This window comes from Parambassis ranga, chromosome 1 (assembly GCF_900634625.1).
Source record: "Parambassis ranga chromosome 1, fParRan2.1, whole genome shotgun sequence".
Classification (NCBI taxonomy): domain Eukaryota; kingdom Metazoa; phylum Chordata; class Actinopteri; family Ambassidae; genus Parambassis; species Parambassis ranga.
The window spans coordinates 7,228,754-7,254,370 of NC_041022.1; the positions used below are offsets into that span (position 1 = coordinate 7,228,754).

General features: G+C 41.2%; 4 protein-coding genes across 4 annotated transcripts; all 4 read right to left on the bottom strand.

The window, feature by feature from the left end:
• Nucleotides 1–2,036: 2,036 nt before the first annotated feature.
• srp68 (signal recognition particle 68) lies at nt 2,037–10,094 on the bottom strand. The gene is made up of 16 exons (XM_028414266.1): nt 9,945–10,094; nt 9,468–9,534; nt 8,513–8,626; nt 8,055–8,250; nt 7,890–7,972; nt 7,688–7,797; nt 7,471–7,550; nt 7,187–7,327; nt 5,378–5,476; nt 5,231–5,295; nt 4,927–5,080; nt 4,608–4,702; nt 4,359–4,488; nt 4,204–4,279; nt 4,043–4,095; nt 2,037–3,946 (listed from the first exon to the last, which is right to left on the bottom strand). Exons 1-16 carry the CDS (start codon nt 10,030–10,032, stop codon nt 3,719–3,721), a joined length of 1,779 nt encoding a protein of 592 aa, XP_028270067.1. The 5' UTR covers nt 10,033–10,094; the 3' UTR covers nt 2,037–3,718.
• A 395-nt stretch (nt 10,095–10,489) lies between these two features.
• On the bottom strand, nt 10,490–13,353 carry polg2 (polymerase (DNA directed), gamma 2, accessory subunit). Its single transcript, XM_028408750.1, has 8 exons — nt 12,627–13,353; nt 12,242–12,347; nt 11,980–12,085; nt 11,551–11,736; nt 11,261–11,398; nt 11,103–11,183; nt 10,870–10,970; nt 10,490–10,655 (listed from the first exon to the last, which is right to left on the bottom strand). Exons 1-8 carry the CDS (start codon nt 13,093–13,095, stop codon nt 10,490–10,492), a joined length of 1,353 nt encoding a protein of 450 aa, XP_028264551.1. The 5' UTR covers nt 13,096–13,353.
• Nucleotides 13,354–13,816: 463 nt separating this feature from the next.
• LOC114433905 (probable ATP-dependent RNA helicase DDX5) lies at nt 13,817–19,888 on the bottom strand. The gene is made up of 13 exons (XM_028402698.1): nt 19,683–19,888; nt 18,563–18,743; nt 18,303–18,399; nt 18,057–18,190; nt 17,881–17,946; nt 17,643–17,784; nt 17,382–17,542; nt 17,054–17,226; nt 16,826–16,936; nt 16,667–16,728; nt 16,524–16,583; nt 14,854–15,075; nt 13,817–14,630 (listed from the first exon to the last, which is right to left on the bottom strand). The coding sequence occupies exons 1-13, from the start codon at nt 19,721–19,723 to the stop codon at nt 14,173–14,175; spliced, it is 1,908 nt and encodes a 635-aa protein (XP_028258499.1). The 5' UTR covers nt 19,724–19,888; the 3' UTR covers nt 13,817–14,172.
• A 2,477-nt stretch (nt 19,889–22,365) lies between these two features.
• On the bottom strand, nt 22,366–25,562 carry LOC114437768 (asialoglycoprotein receptor 1-like). The gene is made up of 6 exons (XM_028408681.1): nt 25,080–25,562; nt 24,885–25,001; nt 24,640–24,789; nt 24,193–24,338; nt 22,998–23,098; nt 22,366–22,585 (listed from the first exon to the last, which is right to left on the bottom strand). The coding sequence occupies exons 1-6, from the start codon at nt 25,414–25,416 to the stop codon at nt 22,432–22,434; spliced, it is 1,005 nt and encodes a 334-aa protein (XP_028264482.1). The 5' UTR covers nt 25,417–25,562; the 3' UTR covers nt 22,366–22,431.
• Nucleotides 25,563–25,617: the final 55 nt, after the last annotated feature.

Below are 25,617 nucleotides of genomic sequence, written 5' to 3' on the forward strand. Positions count from 1 at the left end.
ATCCTGAGATTACTTTGGGAAAAATGGTTCAATAATAATATAAAGTAAAAGAAAGATCCAATAAAAGTTATGGCTGACCTTGAAATCTGACAGGAAAAAAGTCCAATATCTGAGATTAAATCGTTAGCCTAAAGCAAAAAAGACATTTTTCCTAAACTCAAATTATGTTTTATAGTTACACTGATTGTAATCAAGTGAGCAAGATGAAAATCGAACAGAAATTTAATAGTTTTGTGGCCTGTTTTTCTCATATAATAATCTTTCGAAACCTAAAATGCTACACAGGGCGGGGCAGCTAGCTTGGATAACAATTGTTGGTGTACGTGTCAAACGGTTAATTAAAACAGCATTTGGTATTTATATTTATTGTATAATTAGGTTAAGTTAATTAAATATCTTACCCATCGCTCATATTGCGAGTTTCATTCTCTGCTCAATGATTTGTTGGCTAGCGAGCAGTCTGTTAGCATAGTTAGCAGCTAGCTAGCAGGTATTTGCAGTGTTTACAGTCAACAGTGGAACAAGCGGAGGGTTTAGAACGGAAGTGTGTTACATATACGTCTTCATATAGAGCCAACATGACGTGATGGTGCTGATTAAAGTCTTCTTCATGCTTCGTAACAGTCCTGTGTGTACTGTAGCATCTACAGACATACAAGTCATTCAAGATAAGGGCGTCTCTTTGGTACGTATCAACAATAGGGAATCATGGTGAGGAATGCGGCTGAGCAGCTTTCTTTCCAGCAGAGTGGCGAGAGCACACATTTTTAAACGGTCCACTCCTACAGTGTCTCTCTGGGTGGGTCCACCTGTCTGGAAAAACAGATACTCTTTCTGCTGGACACACACACCATGCTGCAGGTGTTCCAGAACAGGTTTTAAACCTTCAAACTCAAAAAGAACACTTGAACCATGATGTAAAGAAGGAATATAATTACAGTAAAGTAAGGTACTGAAGAAGGCAGTGAGTCCCTACATGATAAGGAACTTAACTGATACAACTTAAGTCATGATTGTTAAAAAAAAGAATCAATTCTTATCCATCATCCATCATCTGAACCTGCTTTGTCCTGCAGTGCAGGGTCACGTGGGCTGGAGCCTATCCCAGCTATCAACAGGTGAGAATCAGGTCCTATGCTGAGGAAGCAACAAGCAAAGCATCACAGAGGACACTCAGATGACCAGTTAAATGTGATGCGGCTCTCTGACCCTCCAGGGTGTCAAAAGTCAGATGGCAACATTAACATGGTAACTGTGCCTCTTAAATTCCAGACAGTTGAATCAAGTAGAAGCAGAATGAGGGTGTGTCTGCATCTTTCACTGAAGTACACACAGCATGGCTGACTGCTTTAACCTGCCAAAGCTTTGATGCTTACACTGAACCTTAGACTATAAGGCTCATTTGTACTGTACAATACATACAAAAGACTCAAGTGTGTGTCAACCAAGAAAAGAATTCACGTTTCGTTTTGCACAACAGCAAAAAACTCATTAAGAGGAAAAAAGCGATGTGCAGAATGCTGATACTGTGTTTTATCTGTTTTTTTTCCCCCTGCAGTTAAACTTCTACCTGCATCTCATGAACAGATACCTTCGGTCCATCAAGGCGCAGCACATTTCTGTGTGTTTCTGGAGACGAGGAATGTGAGACCGCGATGACAGGCAGCAGATAAGAGGATCAGGTAGAGATCTCATGTTTGTGGAGATGAGGTGTTTCATTAATTTGTTCTTTAAAGCATATTGAAGATGTTGAAAACAAATAAAAAAATAATAGATAGATTTTTGGGTATCAAACACTCATTAAAAAAAAAGCATACACAAAAAGTAAACCAAAACACTGTCACACCCTGCTCAGGCATCCTACACACTCCCACTAACACACCCTAACAGAAGGGAGAAGCACACACACACACACACACACACACACACAGCACCTAAACACAATTTTTCAGACATTAGAGATTTAAAAATCAGAAACTGGTCATCTATAGATGATCATTGTTAAATCAACAGATTAACTCCAGACTGTACAGATATTTGGTGCAAAGATATTTTATTTATAGGCCTGGAAACCAAATGAAATCATACTTTCCCATCATTGAACTGTTCTTTCCACATACAGAGTGTCTCTAACAAGTTTTGATCATGATTTATCATTTTCCAGGTTAATCGTGGGAAGTGTGCTGGAGCTGTTTTCCAACACATCATCCTAATTCTTAACATAAAACACAGTGGAAAAAAAATTAAATCCAAGTCATAAGATTATAAAAACCAAAAACAGTTCAACGTGCAGGTGGGTGAGTGAAGCTCCGACAGTCCTCACAGGCAAACCAGGTCCCTTAGAAGGATCAGAGGAATTGAGTCCACAGTACAACTAGCAAATGACGGATGACCAGAGATTTTTCTAGCATTACAGTCATTTGTGATGAAAAGCATGTCAGTCCTACCCAAGACAGGCAAACAGGTGTGGTGATGCTGTGATGAATGAATGGCTGCTGAACGCCTTGTGTTAATGTTCACTGCTGTTTGTAACAAATAAAAAATACATCTTAAAACATGACAAGAGCTGTGCTAAAGCAAATGCCACAGAATATAACAAACATTTACTAGTTTATCAGGGACAACTATATCTGAGGGTATATTTAATCCTACCATTATGAAGACTGTGTTTCTACTTGTACTGCTGAGTAAAACTATCAGAGGTTTCTACACCTCTCAGCATATTACTGATCTGCAGTTATATCATCAGTTCTCTCAAACAAACACTATGTTACACCATATTCTAACCTTCATAAATGGTGGATTTACTGCAGGACTGTGTTATTAAACTGCTTTAATTTACCCAGAAGCACATAAACTTTAGGTTGTAAGTGACAACTGCCAAACTGAACACTGTGATTTATGGCTCTGACTCTGCTTGTACAGCTGATGGCCTAGAACTTAGGACAGGAACCAACAGGGCTGTTTCAGGGCTGTAAGACCCTTTAATTTACACTGAAGGTACTTTCTCTGTTGGGTCCCAAGTTCCTGCAGTAGTAAAACAGCTTTGTGTGTTGAAACCAACAGAAATCACTTAAAGGAGCGGAGTTATCTTTGTTCTTTGTGCTATTCAACAGCAAATTGTATTCCAGTTCAGAGTTGCATTACTGCAAAGAAATGTGCAAGAAGAGAATGTGTATGTTGTGGAGCTTTGAATCAGATACTGACACAGAATGAACAGTTAAAAGTAAGAGGAAACCAGGGGGAAATGAGGGGGAGAATAGGGATGCTGCTGAGCCAAGATTGCACTTTAGAAATTTTAAGCAAAAACATCTGCGACAAAACTACATGAAGGCTCTTGTGCCTAGTTTACTGTGACTAATATTTTATGGTCGACAGCTTGGCTGTAACTATCTACACGAGGCATGGTAACCTGTAAAATGTGAAAGGTTGCTGACACCTTAGCTTGCTTGGAACCCATGCAGCCTGATGGTATGATTAAAAGTGGTAGTAGTAGACTTGGGTCATATTGCTACTTGAAATCATTTTACCTGCAATTTGCTCTGCCCCTCCCTGGGACTTAAAACTCCACCCATGTTGCACATAGACACAAAAAAAATCAAATATTAAAGAGGAACTGAAATGACTACCATAATTAATAACTGACCCAGGTCTGGTTGGTTGTAGTAAACTCAGGGCCGTGGGGCTCTCATGTGAAGGCAGAAGCCTGGGGTTTGGTTTAGCTGCCAAAACCAAAAATGCCCTTGATGTAGCCGGTCAGACCACCCTTTCCCTTCTGCTCCACCTTGTCATCCAGAGGTGGGAAGGCCACATGGTTGAGAGCAAGGTCGAAGAACAGAGGCTTGCAGGGGATTGGCTGGAAGTCAGGGGGAAAATGAACCAGATTTGGCTGCTTTCCTACAAGAGCCGGGTCGAGGCGGAAGGTCTCCAGGTGGTCACAGAGGGGCTGTATGAAGCAGTGGTGAGAATGGTTGTTGTTGTCAAGTTTATATATTTTGGGAGTTAAATGCTGTGATACTGTGTTTTGGTGTCACCCTCTTACCGTGTTGTCTTTCACTTGCTGCTGAGAAGGAACTTCAGGACTCTCATCAGTGTCTAAAACATAAACAAAATTTGTCAGGACTATACAAAGAAAAACAGGCATGATGCTTTGCTGTTTCTTATGAATAAATGGCTACACTGGCGCTGCAGACATTCTCTTACCTAAAATGGCTGCTGCTTGAAGTGAGTATTTTTCAGCATTGACCTCAGCAATGAGCTCCTGAACATCAGGAAGATCCTGTAAAAATCCATGATAGACATTAGTGACATTGTAAACTGAGATTCTATTGCTACTGTGTGCATGTGTTACTACTAACCTTGAGGCTATTGTTGAGGCTCTTGGCCTTAGACTGCACCTCCTTGGCATATTTCAGCACCCTCTCATACAGCACCAGTCCCTCACTCCACTTCTTCACCAGCACATAAGACTGGGCTATAAAGAAACACCTGTTGAAGGCAAGAAAGATACCATCAAATTAATATTTATTCATAAAATGGCATTGTTGTATGAATGGTAGACATATCTTGCAGCACTAATCATGGATCTGAAAAACAAAGTGTCTCACCTGTAGGCCTTGTAGACCAGTGTCTTGAGGGACACCTCTTTCTGGAAGGTGTGGTCATTCTCCAGACCCTGCAGGGTGGAAAGCTCAGCCAGACTCTGCAGGGTTGGACAAAAGATTAATTATATTGTTATGCAAGAAGACATTAAAGCTTTACATAAATAGTAATTGCAAACACCCATGTCTGTGGATCTTCTTGTGGGATTTCTGATCAGAGATACTGATGCTGAGTTTTTCATTGCATTTTTGTTCTTCTTTTTCACAAGTGGATTCTAGTATCACTAAATAGATGGCAGAAACCTCTACAGATAAACTGTCCTACCTGCAGGATGATATCATAGAGCCGGATGAGATCCTGCGGACGGGGCCCTCTTTTGTTCTCATCAGCCTCAGGTTCCTTGAGTTTTGCCTGCAGAGTATGAGCCATACTCTCATTCCTCTTCACCAATGTACACAGCTTGATGTAGGTCAGGTAACTGTGAAAGAAGAACAGGCCATAGATGATTCACTTATTAATATACCTGTGGATGTTTTTCTTATCAGAGGCTGGATTCTTAGTTTTAAGTAAAGCTGTCTGCTCCTAGCATTTATAAGAACAAGCCTGAAAATTCAAGTGTTTTTTCTACCTGTGCAGAAGCTGCAGGTTGGACACCTTCCCTCCATCGACTTCAGAGTTCCTCTCTCGCTGTTTCTACAAAAACAAGCAAGATATTCACTTTTAAACATTTCCCTTTTTGTGTTGTAATGTTTGGTGCAGCTTGGTGTATTCTTACCGCTTCACTCTTGAGTTCCTCTCTCACAGCTTGGATGGTGTCCCTGCACTCGGCCAGCAGGGTCTCATACAGATGCTCTTTGGTCTCCTCATTAGCTGCCTGCAAAACAGATGCGTTTGAGGAAAGCTGAAAAACTGTATATGTGTATCAATTCAGGAATTGCATCCCAAAGGGAAGACCAAAAGCACCGTGATAATGTTGTCCCATATGTTTTGGCCTCAAGCTGCTGTGTAACTGTTCACTGTGGAGATGTTTACACACATCATCATTTATAGGCTTGTTAAAATGTTAATTGTGCTGTAAAAAAGTTCATGACATTGCGTTGACCTTTTAAGAACATCAATTAGATTTCTGTTACTATATAAATTGATGCAATAATATTTATGTATCACAAATGATATACAATAAATTTAGCCCAACTCACAAAATGAATTTAATACATGACTTATGGCTAATACTTAATCCACTTTAAAAGGTTTTAGTTAAACAGCTCACCAAACCAGATGAACACAAGTCTAACAGATCTACAGTCTAATGGTAATAAAAATGTTCAAAGGCTTGTGTATTTGTACGTTTTAGCACTTTGATACTAAGAGCAACAGTGACAGTAGTAATGTGACTGTGGCGAACTGGGGGAGAGACGCTGGTATGTGGCCAGGCAGGCTGTTCATACATTCCTGCACATAACTCATTGACAATTAAGACACTCTGGAGTTTCAGAGTTCAAGTCTTTGTGAATGACAGAATCGTTCCTCACATGCCATTTCTTTCATCAGCACACTAATACAATGGGGCTGTGTGTTAGCAAGTATCATGTACATGTATCATGTTTAAGATAAGCTACGTGGATTAACTTAAAAAAAAACCCAATAAGGTCATTAAATACTAGTGCATATAGCATAATACAGATATCTTTTTGTGGATAATATCTTTATCCCATCTTTACCAGTTTAGGACAAAACCCCTTTGGAAGCAACACAATGAAAGAATGTTACAAGAAAATTCCTTGTAGTGGTAACTGATTATGGTTAGCTTATATGGCTGCTCTCATCCACCCAAAAGGAGTGACGTTTCTAAAAGCTCCAAGCTTGTGCCAACACCCTGGCGAGGCCTAGCATGACCAGCTCAACCTGTTAAGCATCCCGTTTCACAGAGGGAGGGCTGGAAGGATAAACTGATTTGACTGAGTACCGCCTCAGCTGGGACTGATGTTTGGCCCAACACAGTGTTTCCAGGCCCCAGAGGCCAAATGCTAAAGAAGAAGTGCAGACAGACACAGAAGCTCAAAGGTGTGGCATACTATCAGGCAGAGAGTGTGAGCTTTAAAGTGTATCTCCAAAAGATTCAATCACAGCCACTGTAAGGTAAACAACGGCTTATGATTCTACAGTTTGGTCCCAGAAGAGCCTATTTGAAACTGAAAGGCATTTTGAAATGATAATGCTAATCTGTCCGCAGGGCCCTGTTGGGTGTGGTCCTGTATTCATGTGTGGGTTGAAATGCACAGAATGTAGTTATGTGATGAGAGAGGCTGCATGCCAGAGATCTGAGTGACTGTGGGTGTGACAGGTGTGTCCATAAGGTGTGCTTGAGCCTTAAGGCTCAGGAAAGCAGGAGGAAAGAGTGCCGATAGTGACAGCATGTGTAACACTGTGAGGAGGAGACTGCCATCTATTGAACATTTTAGGAAGTTCAGCTCATAGTTGGGCTGATTTAGATTTGTTTAAAGTCATGTTGCACTGATTATTTTTAAGTGCTGCTTCACAATGCCGCTTCACTTCATCTTCGGACAACATGCGATCCACTGACCTGAGCGATAGCGGCCTCGTTGTCAGCCAGACCCAACAGAAAGATGCGGGCCTTGTCAATCTTAACAGGCACTTGTTGCCCTCGCCACACCACCTCACTCATAGTGGCAGCCTGCTTGGTTCTTGCCTGAGTGATCAGAGCCTGAGGAGTTAAAAAATGTAAATGATGATTATGCATTTTTTGCATTCATGTTTTTGTAATCAGCAAATAGTACATTTTGTGTGTGTCTTTCATCTTAGATACTGGCAAACACAATGGCTAATGTCCAGCTGCCTGATGTTTACCTCTAGTTTCTCAGCCATCATGCCTCCTCCTCCTCCAGTCAACCTCATCTGCATCAAGTCATTAATGGCGTTCTGGTCACCTTCAAGCATGTGACAAAAACACGATTAAGCAATCTGTGTGTGTTTGCAGTGGGGTAGCGTTCTGGAACATGTGAGCACACAGACTCTCGAGATGCCTATGAATGATAATGAAGGGAAGGTCTAGGGTAATGCTCACCAATGTTGTAAGCACAGTAGCGGATGTTGGGCGATATCTCATCTACACGCTGACGGTACAGAAGAGCTAGCTCCTCAGTAAACGCACTGGCCAGTTTCTCATAGATGGTTCTAAGGAGACAAAAAGGGAGCAGCTATATCTGTGTGTCAAATATAAAAAAATACAAACTACATTGTGAAACTGCAGAGACGTGAAAACTCACTTGCACTTGTTGAAGGCCTCCATGGCAAGCCTCCATTCCTGCAGTTCAAACTCCACCATACCAGTCAGGTACGCAGTGTAGGCCTGAAATAAAAACGTTAGCAATGCTTACTGACCACAGTGAGAGACCAAAAGAGATAGAGCGTTAAGCTCTCTATAGTGTTACCTGTGCCTCCAGTTTAGTCTTTGCATCAACACGGTGGCTTTCGCAGAGCTTCTCTAGCCTCTCACTGTGCTTGGCAGCCTTGCGCAGTCTTGCCAACAGGTGGAAGCGTTTGCGTGGCTCAGTATTGGCCTCCTGCTTTAGCTGCATGGCATAGCTCCATGCACGCTCCGCCTCCATTAAAACCAGCAAAAGATATCTGAAGAAGTAAAGCAAATTCCATAATCAGAATCAGAAACACTTTATTAATCCCAGGGGGAAATTGCCAGCATATTTTCAAAGACGTTTAAAAGCTTAACAGCAAGTCGCTGTGGCATGCATTGAGAAGGAACACAACACAAACTAAACACTCCTTGGCAATAATAAATGTGTGACATAGAGTCTGTGTTAGTGTTTACTGTATGTAAAGTTTAACATCAGCTGGAATATTCATGTGCAGTTCAAGCCATAATTATACTAACCTGTTGTCAGAAAGCATTTCCACCGTGACTTTCTTCCCAACAAACTTGTGTCGGTTACCCATCTTGAAGCCTAGAGTCTTGCGTAGGCGACGCAGCCTGCGGGAGCAGTAGCCTCTGGAAGTACACACACACAAAGATAACCCAAATAATATGTGACTGGGGCAATTAGAAAATAAAACTACAAAGAAAGTCTCACACACACTGGAGACACTTTAACAAGAGCCATGTTAATGCATTTTAAACCAGTTATATACAGCTGTTGTCATTAATTGTTTCCATTCAATCAGAAATCAGAAAAAAATCAGAATTACTTTATTTATCCCTGAGGGGAAATTCTTATCTATAATGTACACATTCTGCTAGTTTGAGCTGGCGGACACTCTTTCAAATCAAAGTGCTTTTTTGATGGGCACTCAAAGCGCTTTATTTTGAAACGCAATATTCATTTACACCACATTCACACAGTGGTGGTTGTAAAGTACACATACAGCTCCCCTGGGGTCGACTTACAGAAACAAATGCTGGCAAATCTAACAAACACATTTAACTTCAATTGTGACTTTATCTGTGTGCTTTTTGTTATACCTTTTTTTAAAATGTGAATGGTGACCACACCGCACCAGGACTTATACATTTCTAAAGGTGGGGCTTGTAGTGTAATTGTTATATCTGACTTGGCATTCTATTCTATTCACCAAAATGGATGGGTACAGTGTAATGTAAACCATATGGCAGCAGAGGTTTGTACACAGCTTCTGCTCAAAGTGCAAGTACATTTGATTTGTAATATAAATACCACAGCACACAAGAATTTGGGGAAAATATAGAGTTAGTGATATGGTGAATATGACATTCACCTAAATGTCCAGCAGGCCGACCTGTACTATCCATCACTTTTGAATTCTGCAGAGCTCTAAAAAACTAGTGCAGTTTAATAAATCATATGACAGCTCACCTGTATCTCTGGTAGTCTCCGTGCCTGAGGCCATGTTGCTGCTGGGACTCCTTGATGATTTGCAGGACTACGATTCAATGTTAAAGGATAATATCAGCCACGACATTACCCACCTTAAACTCAGGGGGACGCTTTCACAATTACAATAAACTGTATTTAAGCATAACAGTGTCACCCAAGCAGATGTATGGACCAACCATGACAACACACAACAAATAAAGTCAAGAGAAATACACAATAAAAATCATTCTTGGTGTACATTATGTCAACAGAGAAAAGATTAACGTGTAGGCATGTAATCTCGTTTTCATGCCCATTATAGTCTGCTTCAGTATGACACGTAGCCTAACAACGCTAGCTAACGCTACCCTCTAACCGAGCTAGCCAGCAAGCTAGCGTTAGCTCCTCAGCCTGAAAGAGATTTGCCGAGAAAGTCCAAACGCTATTACACATCTCGTTTGTGTGTTAAAAGGATACTTTCCAGTCCAAGTCCTCCATCTGGTGAATTTTCTTTATTTTCATCCACGAGGGAAACTTTGGCTTCGTTTTGCTTGTCTGCGGCCATCTCTGAATGCTAACTAGTAAGCGGTGCAGCGCACGGCCAAACACACATGCTCAGTCAGAAGACTCCGGCCAAGGGCCAATGACGGCACAGGGAGGAGCACATTTGGGCTAAATATCGCGAGATTTGGTACATATCCATATCAAACATTATGAATCCGTCTTCTGATCCATGTGATCGGCCTTTCTGTAAATTCGTGTGGTTCTAGATGCACGAGAATTTCAATATTGATTGAAAATGTGATATAACTTACAGAAGTTTAATGTGGCACAAAGGATTTAACTGCTGTTAACAACATCAACAACTATTTAAACCTCAGAAGTCTCACAGGTGTCATTCGTAGTCATCCAGTCTACATCCAGAGAACCAGAGAAGACAGTGATGTCATAAATGCATATTTTAATAGAAAGTGAAATAAACATCTAAAACTGTGTAAATACACCTGATGACAACAGTACATTCAGATGTTGTCGGCAGCAGAAATGTATTTGGATATAAAGTTCTTGACCTCCGAGATGTGCATGGTCTCTTTGATAGTGGTGTCTCTGCTGCGGACCTGAAGGAGGCCGCTCTCCAGTGTGTTTTCACCGATCGCCACGGTGAACAGAACCCCCATCTCGTCATACCTGACATAGATAGAATAGAATAGAATATTCTAGAATATAGAATATATTAATCCCTTTGAGAAGGGAAATTTGGGTGCATTAACACAGAATAGCAGTAAGAGAAACGTGACACATTTATCTGCAAATCTGGTATGAATTGTATGGCATTTTCATAACATTGTATAATAATAATAATAATAATAATAATAATAATAATAATGATTATTATTATTACTTGGCATTCAGCTGCTCCAATGATGTTGTCAGTGTTTCCAGATATCCAGGCCATGTGGAAATCTTTGCTTCCAGAAACTCCAGCAAAAGACCTTCACACACCTACAAATATTCTGACTCTAATAAATCTGTTTTGATAAATACCAACACAATGAACACATTATATATATTTTGATTCTGATCAGCATCACCACTTATTTCAAGCTCTTTTAAATACGGTAGTGTGTTTCTTACCTGCCTCTGCTCCATAGTAGCTCCCTTACCAATGTCTAAAGCCACTTTGACTGGAGCCAACACTGGATGCAACTTCAGAACCTGAAATCAGCAGTGAATTAAAACAGACATCATTATTATAAAACAGGAAGGGCCAGTGGGCTGTTGAGTGCAGTCACCTTTCTCTGCAGCAGCTTCTGCTTTCCGTCTTGTCTCTTCAACTGCTGGAGTGAGTTGGACAGAAAAGCCAACATACCACGGTCCATGTTGCCAGTTATTGAAACGACGTGCGGTATTGACTTCCGTCCATCCCGGCACTAAGTGTGGATCAAAGGACAAATGATACAGCATGTGATTACAGTGAAATGCTGCTGCATCCTGACTTGACTGTCACACAACATCAAAGCTGGGTGCTAGATTGAGTTAGAAATAATTCGGTCTAGCATCAGAATGTATGAAGAAGACGGACCTGTAGTTTGGAGCGGACACCTTGGTGTGTGTGAAGCAGCTCTGCATTCCCTCGATTCCACAGAGTCTCCAGGGACTCCTGTCCCCAAGGGAAACTGTACATAATCCTCACACCACGAGATGCTGCCTGCTCGAGTTCCTCCGGTGGAACCTCACTGCTGCTGAAGTCAGACGGGGACAGGGCAAACTAGACAATGAGGCGTTGAAAGAAAAGAAGAAATAGGAAGACTTTAACTGACAGCTTTAAAACTTCTCCCCACTGCAGAGTGGTAAGACTTGCCTATGAGGACAATGACAAAATAACTACACGGACTATTACAGCATGTCAATTTCAGACATTTCTACACCAAAGACATTTATTGTATTATATAGCTTGGCTAGGATTATGAGGTGTTTCCTTCTTACATTCATGTATCAGACAAATACTCACTTTCCTCCACCATTTCAACCTCTGTCGGGTCCAGTGATCCAGCCACTGGGAGGAAGTGTGTAGAGAGCAGAACCACACCAGTGATGTCTGTGTGACCTCAGCTGGGCTGACAAAAAACAACCACTATGGTAAATTTCACAACATACACATTGTAATGCCACATCAATCTATGCTGGTGCAGAATATAGAATTGAGTCTGGCATAAAGTGTTTTTTATCAGTTCTACTGAGCATGAGATCATAGACCATAAGTAAAGCCTCACCAGCCAGAGCCCTCTGCAGGCTGTAAACACAGTCCCGTCTCAGCCAGGCCGAACGGTAGCTTCCTACTCACCACCCCCAGTGTGGGGACAAACTGCTCCAAGGCACCTGAAGATAAACCACAACACAGGTGGGCTCACAAGACACGTGCAGTGACAAGATGTGAATTACTGATATTATCAATCAGTCCATAAGAACATGAAGACGCAAGCCTTATCATTTGCATGTTCCTAAAAATTGTGTCTCTAACAACATCACATGATGCACTCACTTCATCTCTTTGCCTCTAACATTATGTCTCATGTCACCCATCACTGAGGCATCTTGTTTTACAGACTATATATGATCATACTGTTTATATATGGAATATGTTATTTGACTGATTACCTTGAAGTAAGTTTGTCCTCACAGATGGACACCTCTGGAGGAGCAGGTGTGCTTCCTGGATGAGCTGTTCTTTGCTGAGCTCCTGTCGCTCTAGCAGTTGTTTTAGATTTTCATAATCAACAATCCTCAGTGGTCCCTGTCCCTCTGCTGTCCTGTCCAGGCCGCTGTTGGTATTAATACCAAACACCTGAGCTCTGGAGCGGGTCACAGAGCGCCACCACTGGTCCAACAGGTTTCTCCTCAGCTCCGTGCCCAGAGGTCCATAGTTGCAGCACATCCCACGCTGAAACAGCTCCGTGTTAACCTGACCAGGGGAGACATAGTATCTGTCCACGCAAAGCTGCAGTAAAGTCCTGAACTGGTCCGGATCCTCAGTCGATGATGAACTGCTCCGTGTCCGAGAGCAGTGTTTGTTTTTCAGTGAGGATGAGCGCTTCGTCAGGGCGCGTCTGATGCAGACAGTTAGCATGACAAAGATTTCACGACTGGTCCGAATGTCAGTCGGTGCAGAGACTGTGTATTAAAGTCATGTTAACTTCTTCAGAGGCTGAATTAACAAACATTAACTCTGCGTTAAAATACTTCAAAAGACCTCCAGTCTAAGGCGCAAACAGACGTACTTACTTGCTAGCTAACACATTTTAGTTAAACTTTCAGCACTTCACGATGCTAGTGTCTGTTATCCCACAATGAATGTTCAATAATACCCGCTGCACAACTACATGTGACAACTACAATGTGGAACCCGGAAGTCAAACGTCAACATCCTGGTTATAAGCACGTCATGTGACACGTTGTTCTTCTCTTTTTAAAAACATTTATTTTGGATTTCGTCTTTTATTTTTTAACCTAACATTTCTCTTGTTTTAAACTGCTTATATATTTATTATTGTTTGTTTTGAAATCGTTTATACCAAACAATCAGCCAGCACAACATTCTCTGCAGTGGCTCTTAATTAATTTGGTGGGAAACTCTAAGGGAGCAATATCATTATTGTCTTAATAAGGTTGGTGCTCAAGAATGCGGTGCATGGTGCACAATACATTAATAACCTATGATTTTATCCCAAAAAGGAGTGCAGGGCAGAGGCCGCATCTCTGGTTAAAAAAATACTGTACTCCTGACACTGTATTACAATTAGAGATACCCCGAATGATAAACCCTTCCCACAGACAACACAGCACGAGACTTGCATTTTCTTATTTTTATTTCAAAGGGTCACACACACCCTTTTTATATAAGCTTCGGAACATCACTTTAAACATACCACAAACTGAAAACACGGTATTAGCTTGTGAAAATAAATTACTTAGGAATGTAACAAAAACAAGAAAAAAAAAAACAATCAAAAAAAAAGTGTAGCAATCATAGTTGCACTATAGGAGACTATGACTCCATTTAATGCTCAGGGGTTGCCTAAATAATTCCAACCCTGCTGTTAGCAAAACAAAGTTTAACAGTAAAAAGGATAATAATAATCATACTGCAAGATTTCAAGACGAAACAAAAATTACGTTGGTTCCATATATTGTGCGTGTAAGATATCTACTGTGGGAAAGGTGGTGGCATGGGGTAGGGCACCATCGGTGGTGGGGGTGGTGGCTGTTGAGCCTGTGGCGGTGGTGGCTGTGAGTTGAATGGGAACGGCGGGTGTGCCATGCCATTCTGAGCGGCCCTCTGCATGGCCCCGAACTGAGGGGGGCCCTGGAAGCTTTGGTTACCAAAGGCACCCACCTGGTTTGCTGGAGCACCAAAATTACCCTGTCCATTGCTGTTGCCATAACTGTTGTTGCCATAGCTACCGCCAGAGTTACTACTGTTGCCTCCATAGTTTCCACCATTTTGGGCCTTGCCACCACCAAAGGCACTCTTCGGCCCACCACCAAACCCTCGATCACCATCCCTGTCCCTATAGCTACTACCGCCAAAGTTACTCCTCCCACCCCCAGAATACCTATCCCGCCGGTCATCTTTGTAGCCACTTCTTCCACCCCTTCCACGACCTGCATGAGACAAGACAGGAAGGAGACAAAACTGCTAGAGATTCTGAGAGACATTATCAAGTCAAAAAACAGTCAGTCCCAATTCAACACCAAATAGTTAGGCACCAATTTAGCAGAATATACTCTCAATTTTCACATTTATGCTCCTCTGTTCACAAGAAACACTACAGTCCACAGGATTACCTAGAAAAACATGAATCTGTGGTGTCAATAAAAATTTTACCTCCTCTGTCCTCTGCCATCTGGATCAGCTTGGGGTTTATGGCCTGGTTGGCCTCACGGAGCACAGAGATCAGGTCACTGGCCTGTTTCATGTTGTTGGGGGTGAAGAAGGTGTAGGCTGTGCCCGTTTTTTGACTTCGGGCTGTGCGTCCAATTCGGTGGATATAATCCTCGGAGGAGTTAGGGTAGTCATAATTGATGACAAATTTGACATCCTCCACATCTGTGAAAGTGTTGCAGTGTGGCAAAACAAAACATGGCGGCCACACAGGATTTTGCACACCACAACAGCCAGATCAAAGGGAAAAGTTAGCAACTGTGGCGGCTGGGGGTAAGAAAAGTGGTCATTAGGCTGTAAAGGAAACATGTTAAAGCATTAGATTGTGTACACATCTACTCCATGGGAATACTACTGTGGGAAGAGAGAAACGATGCACACTCCAAATTGCTTACCCTAATCAACAAAATCCAAAAGACATCAATCTCCCTTTTATTACCAAGGGAGAAAAGTTGGATTTAAGTCTTACCATAAAGGAGTATGCATTCACTAGTCCTTTCCCAATGCAGCGAAATCCCCCACAAATTGTCAAGTGACATCCAGGAGCTTCTACGCAGTTCGGCCACGATATGCACTGGGGCCTCCTCATGTGCCAATATGACCATTGAGTGGTACTTTTTTTGCAGGTTCAGGTTTTTCCCAGTACACTCTCAAAAGAAGCTTGATATTTAAGGCCGCACTGCACGTCTTGCCAAGACAAAATAGATCAGTACCAAGTACTAATTTGAACAGGGGCCCCCTTCAAAAAATTAAAAAAAGGCCCAAGTATTGAACTCTGTGGGACACCTAAGCAAGCAGAGAACAATTCACCCACCCCCTTCAGTCTCATCAAGGCAAGATCTTCCAAGAAGCCAGTGTTCACTTGAGAAAATGTCTCTCGTTGGCAGGTCTCGACATGACTTTAAAACGCAGGCGAGGGAGGAACTTTGGTTTGAGTTGTCTCACTCTTTCTCCTTTGACTATATGCTCCCACTACCCCCTAAACATATGTGCCAGGTCTCATCAATTTTCGGAAACAAAGATTTCAAACTGCTCTCTCCATTTTTAAGAAATCCAGCACTTTGACAGGAAAAGAAAAACAACTGAAAGCTTGGACAAGCTCACACCCATGCTATGTGATACAAGCTCCGAGGTAACAATTGTTCCAAATCTCAAACAAGTGACTTGCAATACAGCGCTCTCTGACACAACAGCATGCAAGGCAAAAGTCACAGCTCCAAGCATATATATAGATATATCTTTTACGTTTGAGTTGGAAACAGCTGGATGGCATTTGTCTGGCGAAATCCATGGACAGAGAACAGATGCGTGTGTACTTCAACAACATATCAGAGACAAAGGCTTAGCCACACAGCCTTTTGTAGATCACTGGCACACAAGAGCTTTCACCTCTCTATGCCCACTGGGTGGCAAGCCAGTTGAGCACTTCCAATATGTCATCCTGCTCCCTCTTGAGGCCTGGGACTGTCATGCCTAGCGCCTGCCACAAAGACTCCACCTTAAGGTGAGAAAAACTCAGAAAATGCATAGAGAAGTTAAAGAAAGCAAAACCACTTTCTTTAAAATAAGTGTAACACTGATAATAAAATGGTGCAACTCTATAGTATACTGACCTAAGCCACGGGATGCCACATCTGTAGCAATGAGAATTGGAGCTTTGCCATATCTGAACTCTGAAAGAGACGGAACAGTTAGTTTTGAAATAATCCAAAACAAATTTTCTACAAAACTTACAGACTGATTAATTAAATCTCACCATTAAGGACCCAGTCCCTCTCCTGCTGGCTCTTGTCTCCATGGATTCCCATAGCTGGCCACCTGTGACACATATGTGATTTCACACCGGTGGCCCAGTTTAGGCAACTTTCTTAATGCTTAACCTTACTGATAAAAATTAAAGAGGGAGGGTACTTACCCATCTCTTCTCATCCTCCTGGTGAGCTCATCACAACGTCTTTTGGTCTCAACAAATATGATGGTCTTGTTCTCCTTTTCACTCATTATCTCCTCCAGCAAACGGATCAGTCTGACAGAAGAACCGACAACAAAGGATTGAGACCGACAATTAGTCACTGCATGTGTTTGTACTGGCAGAATGACAAGCCTACTGTACATAGTACCGACTCATATTTTTGTTACTCACTTGTCCTCCTTTTCCATGTCGTTACAGACATCCACTATCTGCAGGATATTGTGATTGGCACTGAGCTGCAGTGCGCCAATATTGATCTGAACATAGTCCTTCAGGAAGTCCTCAGCCAGCTGACGAACCTCTTTAGGCCAGGTGGCACTCCACATCAGGGTCTGACGGTCTGGCTGGTAAAGACAAAAAGCAGAATGTCAATGCTCCCTGCCAGCTTGAAAGTAATATCTTATATTAGCACAAGTGCTAACAAAACCTTTCAACAAAACCACTGTTCAGCAGTCATGTCTTTCATGTGAACATTTACAGTGAAGTGCCATTAACTTACCCTAATTTGTTCCACTATCTTGCGGATCTGAGGTTCAAATCCCATGTCCAGCATGCGGTCAGCTTCATCCAGCACCAGATAGGTGCAACGGCGCAAGTTAGTCTTACCACACTCCAGGAAGTCAATAAGACGACCTGGGGTGGCGATGCAAATCTCAACACCTTAAACAAAAACAGAAAATCATGATATTACATGTTTATGGTGAAAACAAAATCAGGCGTTTGTTATAAATTCCCAGAGACAGTAACACAGTAAGCATACCCCTCTCCAGGTCCCTGATTTGAGGTCCTTTAGGTGCACCGCCGTAGATGCAGGTGCTCTTGAGACGAGATGCCCTGCCATATTCAGCCGCCACTTGTTGCACCTGCTGAGCCAACTCACGGGTTGGTGCCAGTACCAGGCACTGAGGACAAGTAATTTTGAAATAGTTTAACTATACTTGTTTGTGTTATGCTTCTTTTAGAACAAACTGCACAAACATAGTTCAAATAATACTTACAATAGGTCCATCTCCATGCTCCAAGAATGGCTGATGTTGGATATGCACAATTGCAGGCAGAAGGTACTAAAAGAAATGCAAATAGACCTTATTAGTGGCTTAAGAGTTATCACGTGCAAGAATGTGGTCTTTTAGTTCTAACTTTCAAAATTCTAGCAAGAAGACACTTTACTTACTGCAAGGGTTTTGCCAGACCCAGTTTGAGCAATGCCAACCATGTCTTTGCCACTGAGGGCAACAGGCCACCCCTGAGACTGGATTGGAGTTGGCTCTGTCCAATTCTGTTTGACAATAACATCCATGACATAGCCTGAGGAAACAAGACATGCAAGTCAAAACTTCTGTCCCCGTATGGTAACATATTTAGCATGTGTTCGTAAGAGAGGTCCAATTTTTTTTAGTAGAATTAAATTTAGACTCACTTGGAAATGCAGCTTCATGGAACTTGACGATTGGTTTGGGGCAGTCTCTGCCTTTCACTGTAACCTCTTTGCTTCTTCTGTATTGTTCAACCTCTTGCTGGTATGGGTAAAAGAAAAGAAAATTAAAACACAAGCCATGAAAGGAATAGCCATTGAGTGTGGTGTACGAGTTGGAATGTCTGTTGTAAGTGTAGATATGTTTTCCTCAATAATTTGTGTAAATGTGAGGACTTAAAGATAGAAATCCTATTTAAACTTACAAGGGGTCTCCGGGTAACATCTGGGTGCTCCTGGTAGAAGTTCTTTTGAAACTTTGGAAGCTCATCAAGGTTCCAGTGTTTTTTTCGCAGCCTCTCGCCAGGGTTGCCAAACTTTCCTGGAGGAGGTCCACCCCTGTTGCTTCCTCCGCCGCCACCAAAACGAGGAGGCCCGCCGCCATACCTTATGTGGAAGGGAAACACACACAGAGATGATAACACTGCAGAACAACATTTCACATAAAGAGTGATGGATTATGGTTCTTGGTTGTGTTTACAAAAATGAAACGAAGTGAAGTAGTAATCCACAATATGCAGTTGTCTGTCAGCTGGTGGCTTTGTCAAAAATATCAAATGTCAAAAAACAACCTGACATGTGGGCTATTTTGCTTTTGCTTGGCCTCAGCCATCGAAAGGAGAGGAGTCCCAAGTGTGTAAAATCTTCTGTGCTTTAAGTAGGGCTGTCAACCAGTCAGCAGTTGACAGCTATGTAAACAGTTAGGGGAATCATGAACCGCCCTTAAATCTTCGTTCACTCTGGTCTAGGAAGCCCTGTTGTTTTTCATATGAATGTTTGAATTACATAGATTTTATCTTTAATCTCTCTTCAAGTCCACAACTATTTCTTTGTGTTATTTGATATGATATCACGTTACTGTTGATGTGACCCGTTTCTTCAACGGCAAAACGGGGCGGCTTTGACGCCCGGGGTTTAAGCGACATTCTGGAGGCACCACTAATAGGAAATGTATCGTTAAAACTAAATTGGGCCTCTGCGACACAAACCTCCGATTCTGAAATACATCCGCAAGAAGAGACACCACTGCGTCACATGGCCACATAACAAGCAGGCTGCAAACTCAGCTCAGACACCGACACACCGCCGCCGCTAGCTGCCATTTTACCACCAGTCGGTGTATGACAGATGCGTCTGTGATAGTGCGCCTGCCCACATGAATGCAATGTTCACTTTCAATAAACGTATACAAACATCAACATGTCATTAGTATATATCGTAGAAAACAGCTGACAAATGTTTTGACAGTTACACCCTCGACGTTAGCAGAGAGATGCTAATCTGCTTGGTTAACATTTAAAAACTCAGAGCTGTCAACGCACTTACCCTCTATCTCTGCCACGATCTCTGTCTGAAAATCCAGGCATTGTGTAGCAGGCTGTTATGAAGGGGAAAAGAACTGCTGTAAAACGTCCACAGCGGCCCAACAAAACAGGTGAATCTTCTTAGAACCTGCAGTCGGAACCGGACAAATAAAAAAGAAAATGCCGGCAGACAAAAGTCTATCTGCAAAGACGGAAGTGAGGTCAGACGAGGCGCATACCCTCGTATCAATGCGCATCCCGGCTTGTGGTACTATTTTGTGCAGTCGTTATTAAGTGCTTGTTGAATTTTATCCCCAGCTCGAGTAACAACAGACATATCCATTTAACAGCGTAGCTTTGTAATATGTTTTTATTTTGTATTATATAATTTTAATGCTTGTTTTTTTTAATAGACATTTGCACCTCTCTCATTGAGACCTTTGACCAAAGACAGAAATTAAAAATAAGACTGCTGCATAGGCTGCATTAATTTCCTGCATTACTGCCAAGTCAGAGTATATTTAGGCTGTCACATTTCTGTATTAATATTTTAGTACAACAAAAGACCACTGAAGGACTGAAGGACCACTGAAAAAAAAACAACAACAAAAAAGGTCATAAAAAGCCATGACCTTTTTTTATGTTCCTATTCCTCTTCCGTACTATCCCATGTTAAGTTATGGAGTGAAACACAAATACTAATTTGTGACATTTATGTTAAAGTAAGTATGTAGTTGTAGTTTGCAGTTGTATATGAAGAAACTAAGGAAATTGGTAATAAACATATGTTCACATTAAAGACATGTAGCCATTTTGAGGTACAGACACACAGATACATCAAATCTGGTTAATAGACATGTTTTGGACTACTTTACTATAAGAAGTCAGCAAGCACACAAATGAACTAAAAAAATATCATGGAATCATCAAGCAAACAGCAATTCATACTACTAAAACACTCTTTTCACAGAGCTCTGGTACATTTTGTCATCTCCCACTAATGATCATCATGTCTCATGTTGTGAGTTTTCTGTCGGACTTTGTTTGATTGTGTGTGACACCTTGGAACCTGCAGAGAGAAAAAACAATATTATATGATGTACAGGTGACACCACCTGTTGTATCTTATAAATCTGTTTTTAGCTATTGTTTACTTTATAATACACCAGGGTTGCTGTGGTGATCAAATGTCCTTTTTTCAGAATGTAGAAATTCATTTCATTCATTCAAATTACTTTTAATTCTCCTCATGTGCCGCTAACTTTACTGAGGCTGATGTTTCGTCCTGTGTTACAGGGTAGGACCCTGCTGTCAATGGGCAACAGACAGGGCACACCCTGGACAGGTTGCAACTTGCCAGTTATTACACGGCTACAACAAATTAACCTAACACGTCTTTGCATTAGAGTTAATAAGTGTAAAGTAGTAAAAGTGAGCTCACCACAGAGTTCCCTCCATAAATGTACTTCTTTGGTCAGTTCAGTGATATTGACTGTTAACTTGTCCGTTTGTATCTTGAGATCTTCCAGAAACTGTTCTCTCTCTCTGCTCCAGCTTGTTTTGTCTTTATTCACTGTTTGTCAAGCCAAATAACAAAACAGCAACTTTTATACAGTGAACAACATGAAGATTTCTCATTTTTTTTAACAAGAATTCTTAACTCACTCTGTACTACAAGGCAGATGATCCCAACCAGGAGGAGAAAACACATCACACCCAGACACATTGAATCAGCTCTGACATGATTCCTCTTTCCAGAGTTTTCACCGCCCAGAGACGCTTAAATAAAAACAGAACATTTCTGTTCAATACAATACATTAAATGCATTAGCTTTACATTTATATGGTAAAATTCAGCATCTTTGCTTTGGCATTTGTTACCCATGCTTTTACCGGTGTGATGAGTCCCTGCAGGAGGTGACGTGTCCTCCACCCAGGGGTTGTCGTACACTCTCAGGCTTTCTGCACTCACGTAGATGTCCACCACACTCTCTTTGTCATCCTGATTGAAGTGAACCTTCTTGATGCTGCCAGCGTACAGTCCTTCTGACATTATACTCTGTCATTCATTTACGTGCTCAAGTAGGTAAAAAAAGTACTGAAAAAAATATTGTGTTGTTGATTTTTTGTTTTTACCTTGATATAATAGTTGTGTCTGTTTCCAGAAAGAGGCAGAGCAACGGGCACAAGAAAGAGGAAGAGCAGAAAATAGGAAGTCCTGATTACTGTTCTGGCATATGCTTGTTCTTCCTTAGTTAACCTGATTGTTGTTGACCGTTCATATGTGATTTGTGGTCAGACCATAGGTCATGTTTATACAAAGAACAAAGGTCTACAGGCACAATGGCCTTAATAATAATAGGTATATGTTTATTATATTATCGTAATATAATATAGGCCTATGCATTACTAAATATACTGAATTTTCTATATTGTAGACAGTGCCACCAGTTGTTAGAATTTCAATAATGTAAAATACTTTCACTATAATTATTTTTATATATTTTTTTTAAATTACAAAGTATTTTTAACCACCTTCATTAAGCCCTATTTTTCTATTTGCTATGTGCTATCATTTTGCCAAAAAAATTATTTAACATGTACAATTCATTTAAAACAATTTATTTATTCAAAAAATCAATACAAATATGACATTGTCAGCATCTTTGATTTTAGAAGTTCATGTGCTCATACATACACCACTTTGTTTTTTGTTTTTTTTACACATATGGTCCAACAATGGAGTCAGAGCAAAAACAAATGATTTTATTTTATTTAAGTATTTTCTCACAGACAAAGCCAAGAGTCTCCGTAGAGCCGAAATCATTCCAGTTATTAATACCAGGCTCTGTACCATCAATGTGAACGTAGTTTATTTGTCTGTCATTGGCTAGTTCGTTATCCGGCTGTTGGGGTTTCCAGTACCTGTAGAGAAGAACAAAGTCTGATCAGCCATCCATCCATTCATCTCCTGAAGCTGCTTTGTCCTGTAGTACAGGGTCACAGGAATATAATCCATTATTAGTATCAGAAATCTCTTTGTGTCCATAAATTATATCAATGACCAGGTGACAGATTATTCTGATCATGTGGTCTGGTCATCATCCTAAACTGCTGCTGAAAATCCTGTAATCCTGATATATTTCAGAGTGAAAGGGTCATTTTTAATCTTAATCTGGATCATTTCTTCCACCTGATCCATAGTAGTTTGTATAATTTTGAGGGGCTGCCGGCATTTAAATATACCATCTCTGCTCTGCTACAAAAGACTGTAAGTGTGTTGTTCTGACATACATATTGATGGCACATAAAAACACAAAAATGGAGGATGCCTCACGTTTTGTTGGCTTCTGTTCCATTGATCCATATCCAGACACCCTCACTTTCTTCATCACTCAGACCAATCCAGACAGACTTGCCAAAGGAGCTGATAAATTCCTGGATTTCAAAGAGACAGACGTAAACAAATAAATAATGGCTGAAATTCATGTGACAGTACCATCACTTTACAATAAACATTAAAAGAGGACTAACAATGAAATAACAGTGGAGTTATCTTTTGAAGTCAACATACTAACCAGCTGGTTTATTGATTAAGACAACTGGAAATTCCAGTAGTGCGTAAAAAACAGTAACAGGTGTTGTACTGATGGCTGCAATTGATTATGGTGAGATGCACCCTGGTTTAATTATCATGGCATAATTTTAAAAGGACTTATTGATAACATGTTGCCAGTGGCAGAGGGAGATGACCTATATGTCTCTTGTTCCATGCATGTTGGTTGATAATTTATCCACCAGAAACGACACATGGTTAAGCGTATGCTAACGGCGATGGAGGAGCTCAGAGTTCGACATTCGACGGTGATGATTGTGACAGCACTGCTGCTATGGAAGACTTTCTGGAGGTTCAAGAGAAAGTAGGGATCTGTATGCTGGATGAAGTGTAAGTGTAGAGACAAAAAAATATATAAAGGCCACAAGCTTATCATTTCATACTCCTGTGAGAACATCTGTTGTGGGGTAAAGGAGTTTAAAAAAGCAGAACAGCTTCATTTCCTCTGTCTCAGTCCAAATCTATTCATAAAACAGTTTCTATTGTTTCTCTTTATGTGGCATTCATAGTTCCTTTCATGTACCGCACAGCTTTGACTAAAATACCAGCGTTTTTCTTTTCGTTGCTGTATGGCTGCGTCGGTCCCTAGTAGTAGTCTCTAAATAAGAATAGTTTCCACCATTATGATTGCTTGCCCTGCCCTAATGTGTCTCACCTGTGTCTTGTTTTCCGTCATGTATTTAAGTCTTTGTTTTAATTCCTGTGATGTTACCCTTGTGATGAAGCTCCTGTGTGTGTCCTTGTTCCCTCGCATTTCTTTGGATTACTGGTTCTTGGTTTGGTTTGATCGCCTTGGACTCTTTTGTTGCACTTTATAGTTTTTGGGTTTGTTATTAAAGTTCACCTTTTTGTTGAATTCTTACCTTTTTGGGCTCCTCCCTGAACTCACCCAGACACAAACAAACTAGGATCTTACCTGTTCACTTCTGCTGGATATTATCACCAGGTCAGCGTCATGACTTTGACAAAATGTCCTGCTTTCAGTCCAGGTTTTCAAGATGGTGGAAATGAGAAGGCAGCTGTTACCAAACTTTATCCATTTGTCAGGACAGCACGTCTCCGCTGTTAACACAAAATGACAGGTCAGTGAATACAACGAAACACCTGTACATGATTGAAACAATGTCAGTACGTGAAGATCAAGACCACAAAAAATTAGTATGTAGACATTACTGCCAGGTAGAGCTGATTAATGCATTAGATTTTAAATAAACGGATGGCACTCATAGGCTTCCCACATGAGAGCTGTTCTCATTGGCCTGCTTTTTACATATGAATAAATGCTGATTATACCCACTGAGGCCAAAGAAAAGCAGACTTTATGTGATTTTCCAAAGAAGTCATATTCTTATTTTGGACTTACCCATCAGCTTTTGGATCTCGCCCAACTCTTTGGTGAGGTTGGTGTTCTCCTTCTCCAGCCAGCTGTTTTTTTGGGTCAGGTTGTCAGTGAGGCTTTTTATTTCACTGTTTTGTGTCACCAGTTTGTCTCTCTCACTGCGCAGTTTGGTTGCTGGTCCAACATGTGGAAGGATAAAAGATTACTTGCACCACATTTATGGATAAGTTTCCACAAGTTGAAGAGCTGAATTAGAATCACATGCTTACAAAGGACTGTCAGGGCGGTGACTGCAGCCAGGAGGCAAAAACACAGCAGCAGCCCCAGAAACACTGCAACAGCACCGCGATAATCCCTCTTTCCTGGATTTTCAGTGTCGGAAGGAGCTGGAAGCACAGATAAACTATTATAAACAACCAAAAATCTATTTTTTAAATAAATACCACACAGTTTTACACACATACCTTTGGGCTGATCCTCAGTCATGTTTTCCAACGCTTTTGGTGATGTATTCTCTGCCAGGTAGTTGTCATAAATCCTGGTGTCATCAGTGGTATCCTCACAGTCTGCATCTTTGATGTCTTCCTTTTCACCTGTCTGAATTTTAACTTTCTTTGTGAAGTCAGGTTGGGCATACAGTACATCCTCAGCCATACTGTTTGAACTGTAATTATAGAGATGTACTCTGCTCTGCCTGCCTTTATTCTGCTGTGGTATTAGCTTACAACATATATACTGCTGGCATACCCTATACAGAAAAGGGGAACTAATAGAAGTCACTTGTTCTTTTAGTTCAGTCATTGGTCCGTAACGCAGGATCAAGTGCAGCACTTAAAAACTAGAAAAGCATTTCCTGAAGAAAATGCAAGTTTGATTGCTGCAGCTGAAGCATTGCTTTGAATGCTGATGTGAACAATTGGTCTGAATTGCTGGAGAATCTGCAATCTGAATTTAATTTGCTGAAACACGGTTAGGAATTTAGAAAGATGAAGCTCTTATTTT

Coding starts and splice junctions, on each gene's coding strand:
- srp68 (XM_028414266.1), bottom strand. CDS start 10,032: ATGGCCGCAGACAAGCAAAACGAAGCCAAAGTTTCCCTCGTGGATGAA. Junction 9,535..9,944: donor TGGAGGACTTGGACTGGAAA/GTATCCTTTTAA, acceptor ATTGAATCGTAG/TCCTGCAAATCATCAAGGAG. Junction 4,703..4,926: donor TCTATGATATCATCCTGCAG/GTAGGACAGTTT, acceptor CCAACCCTGCAG/AGTCTGGCTGAGCTTTCCAC.
- polg2 (XM_028408750.1), bottom strand. CDS start 13,095: ATGCTAACTGTCTGCATCAGACGCGCCCTGACGAAGCGCTCATCCTCA. Junction 12,348..12,626: donor GAGGACAAACTTACTTCAAG/GTAATCAGTCAA, acceptor GTTTATCTTCAG/GTGCCTTGGAGCAGTTTGTC. Junction 10,656..10,869: donor TTGGAGCAGCTGAATGCCAA/GTAATAATAATA, acceptor TATCTATGTCAG/GTATGACGAGATGGGGGTTC.
- LOC114433905 (XM_028402698.1), bottom strand. CDS start 19,723: ATGCCTGGATTTTCAGACAGAGATCGTGGCAGAGATAGAGG. Junction 17,227..17,381: donor AGATAGTGGAACAAATTAGG/GTAAGTTAATGG, acceptor TGTCTTTACCAG/CCAGACCGTCAGACCCTGAT. Junction 15,076..16,523: donor TGTGGCATCCCGTGGCTTAG/GTCAGTATACTA, acceptor ACACTTTCACAG/ATGTGGAGGATGTCAAATTT.
- LOC114437768 (XM_028408681.1), bottom strand. CDS start 25,416: ATGACTGAACTAAAAGAACAAGTGACTTCTATTAGTTCCCCTTTTCTG. Junction 24,790..24,884: donor CACCGCCCTGACAGTCCTTT/GTAAGCATGTGA, acceptor ATGTTGGACCAG/CAACCAAACTGCGCAGTGAG. Junction 24,339..24,639: donor CGAGATCCAAAAGCTGATGG/GTAAGTCCAAAA, acceptor TTGTGTTAACAG/CGGAGACGTGCTGTCCTGAC.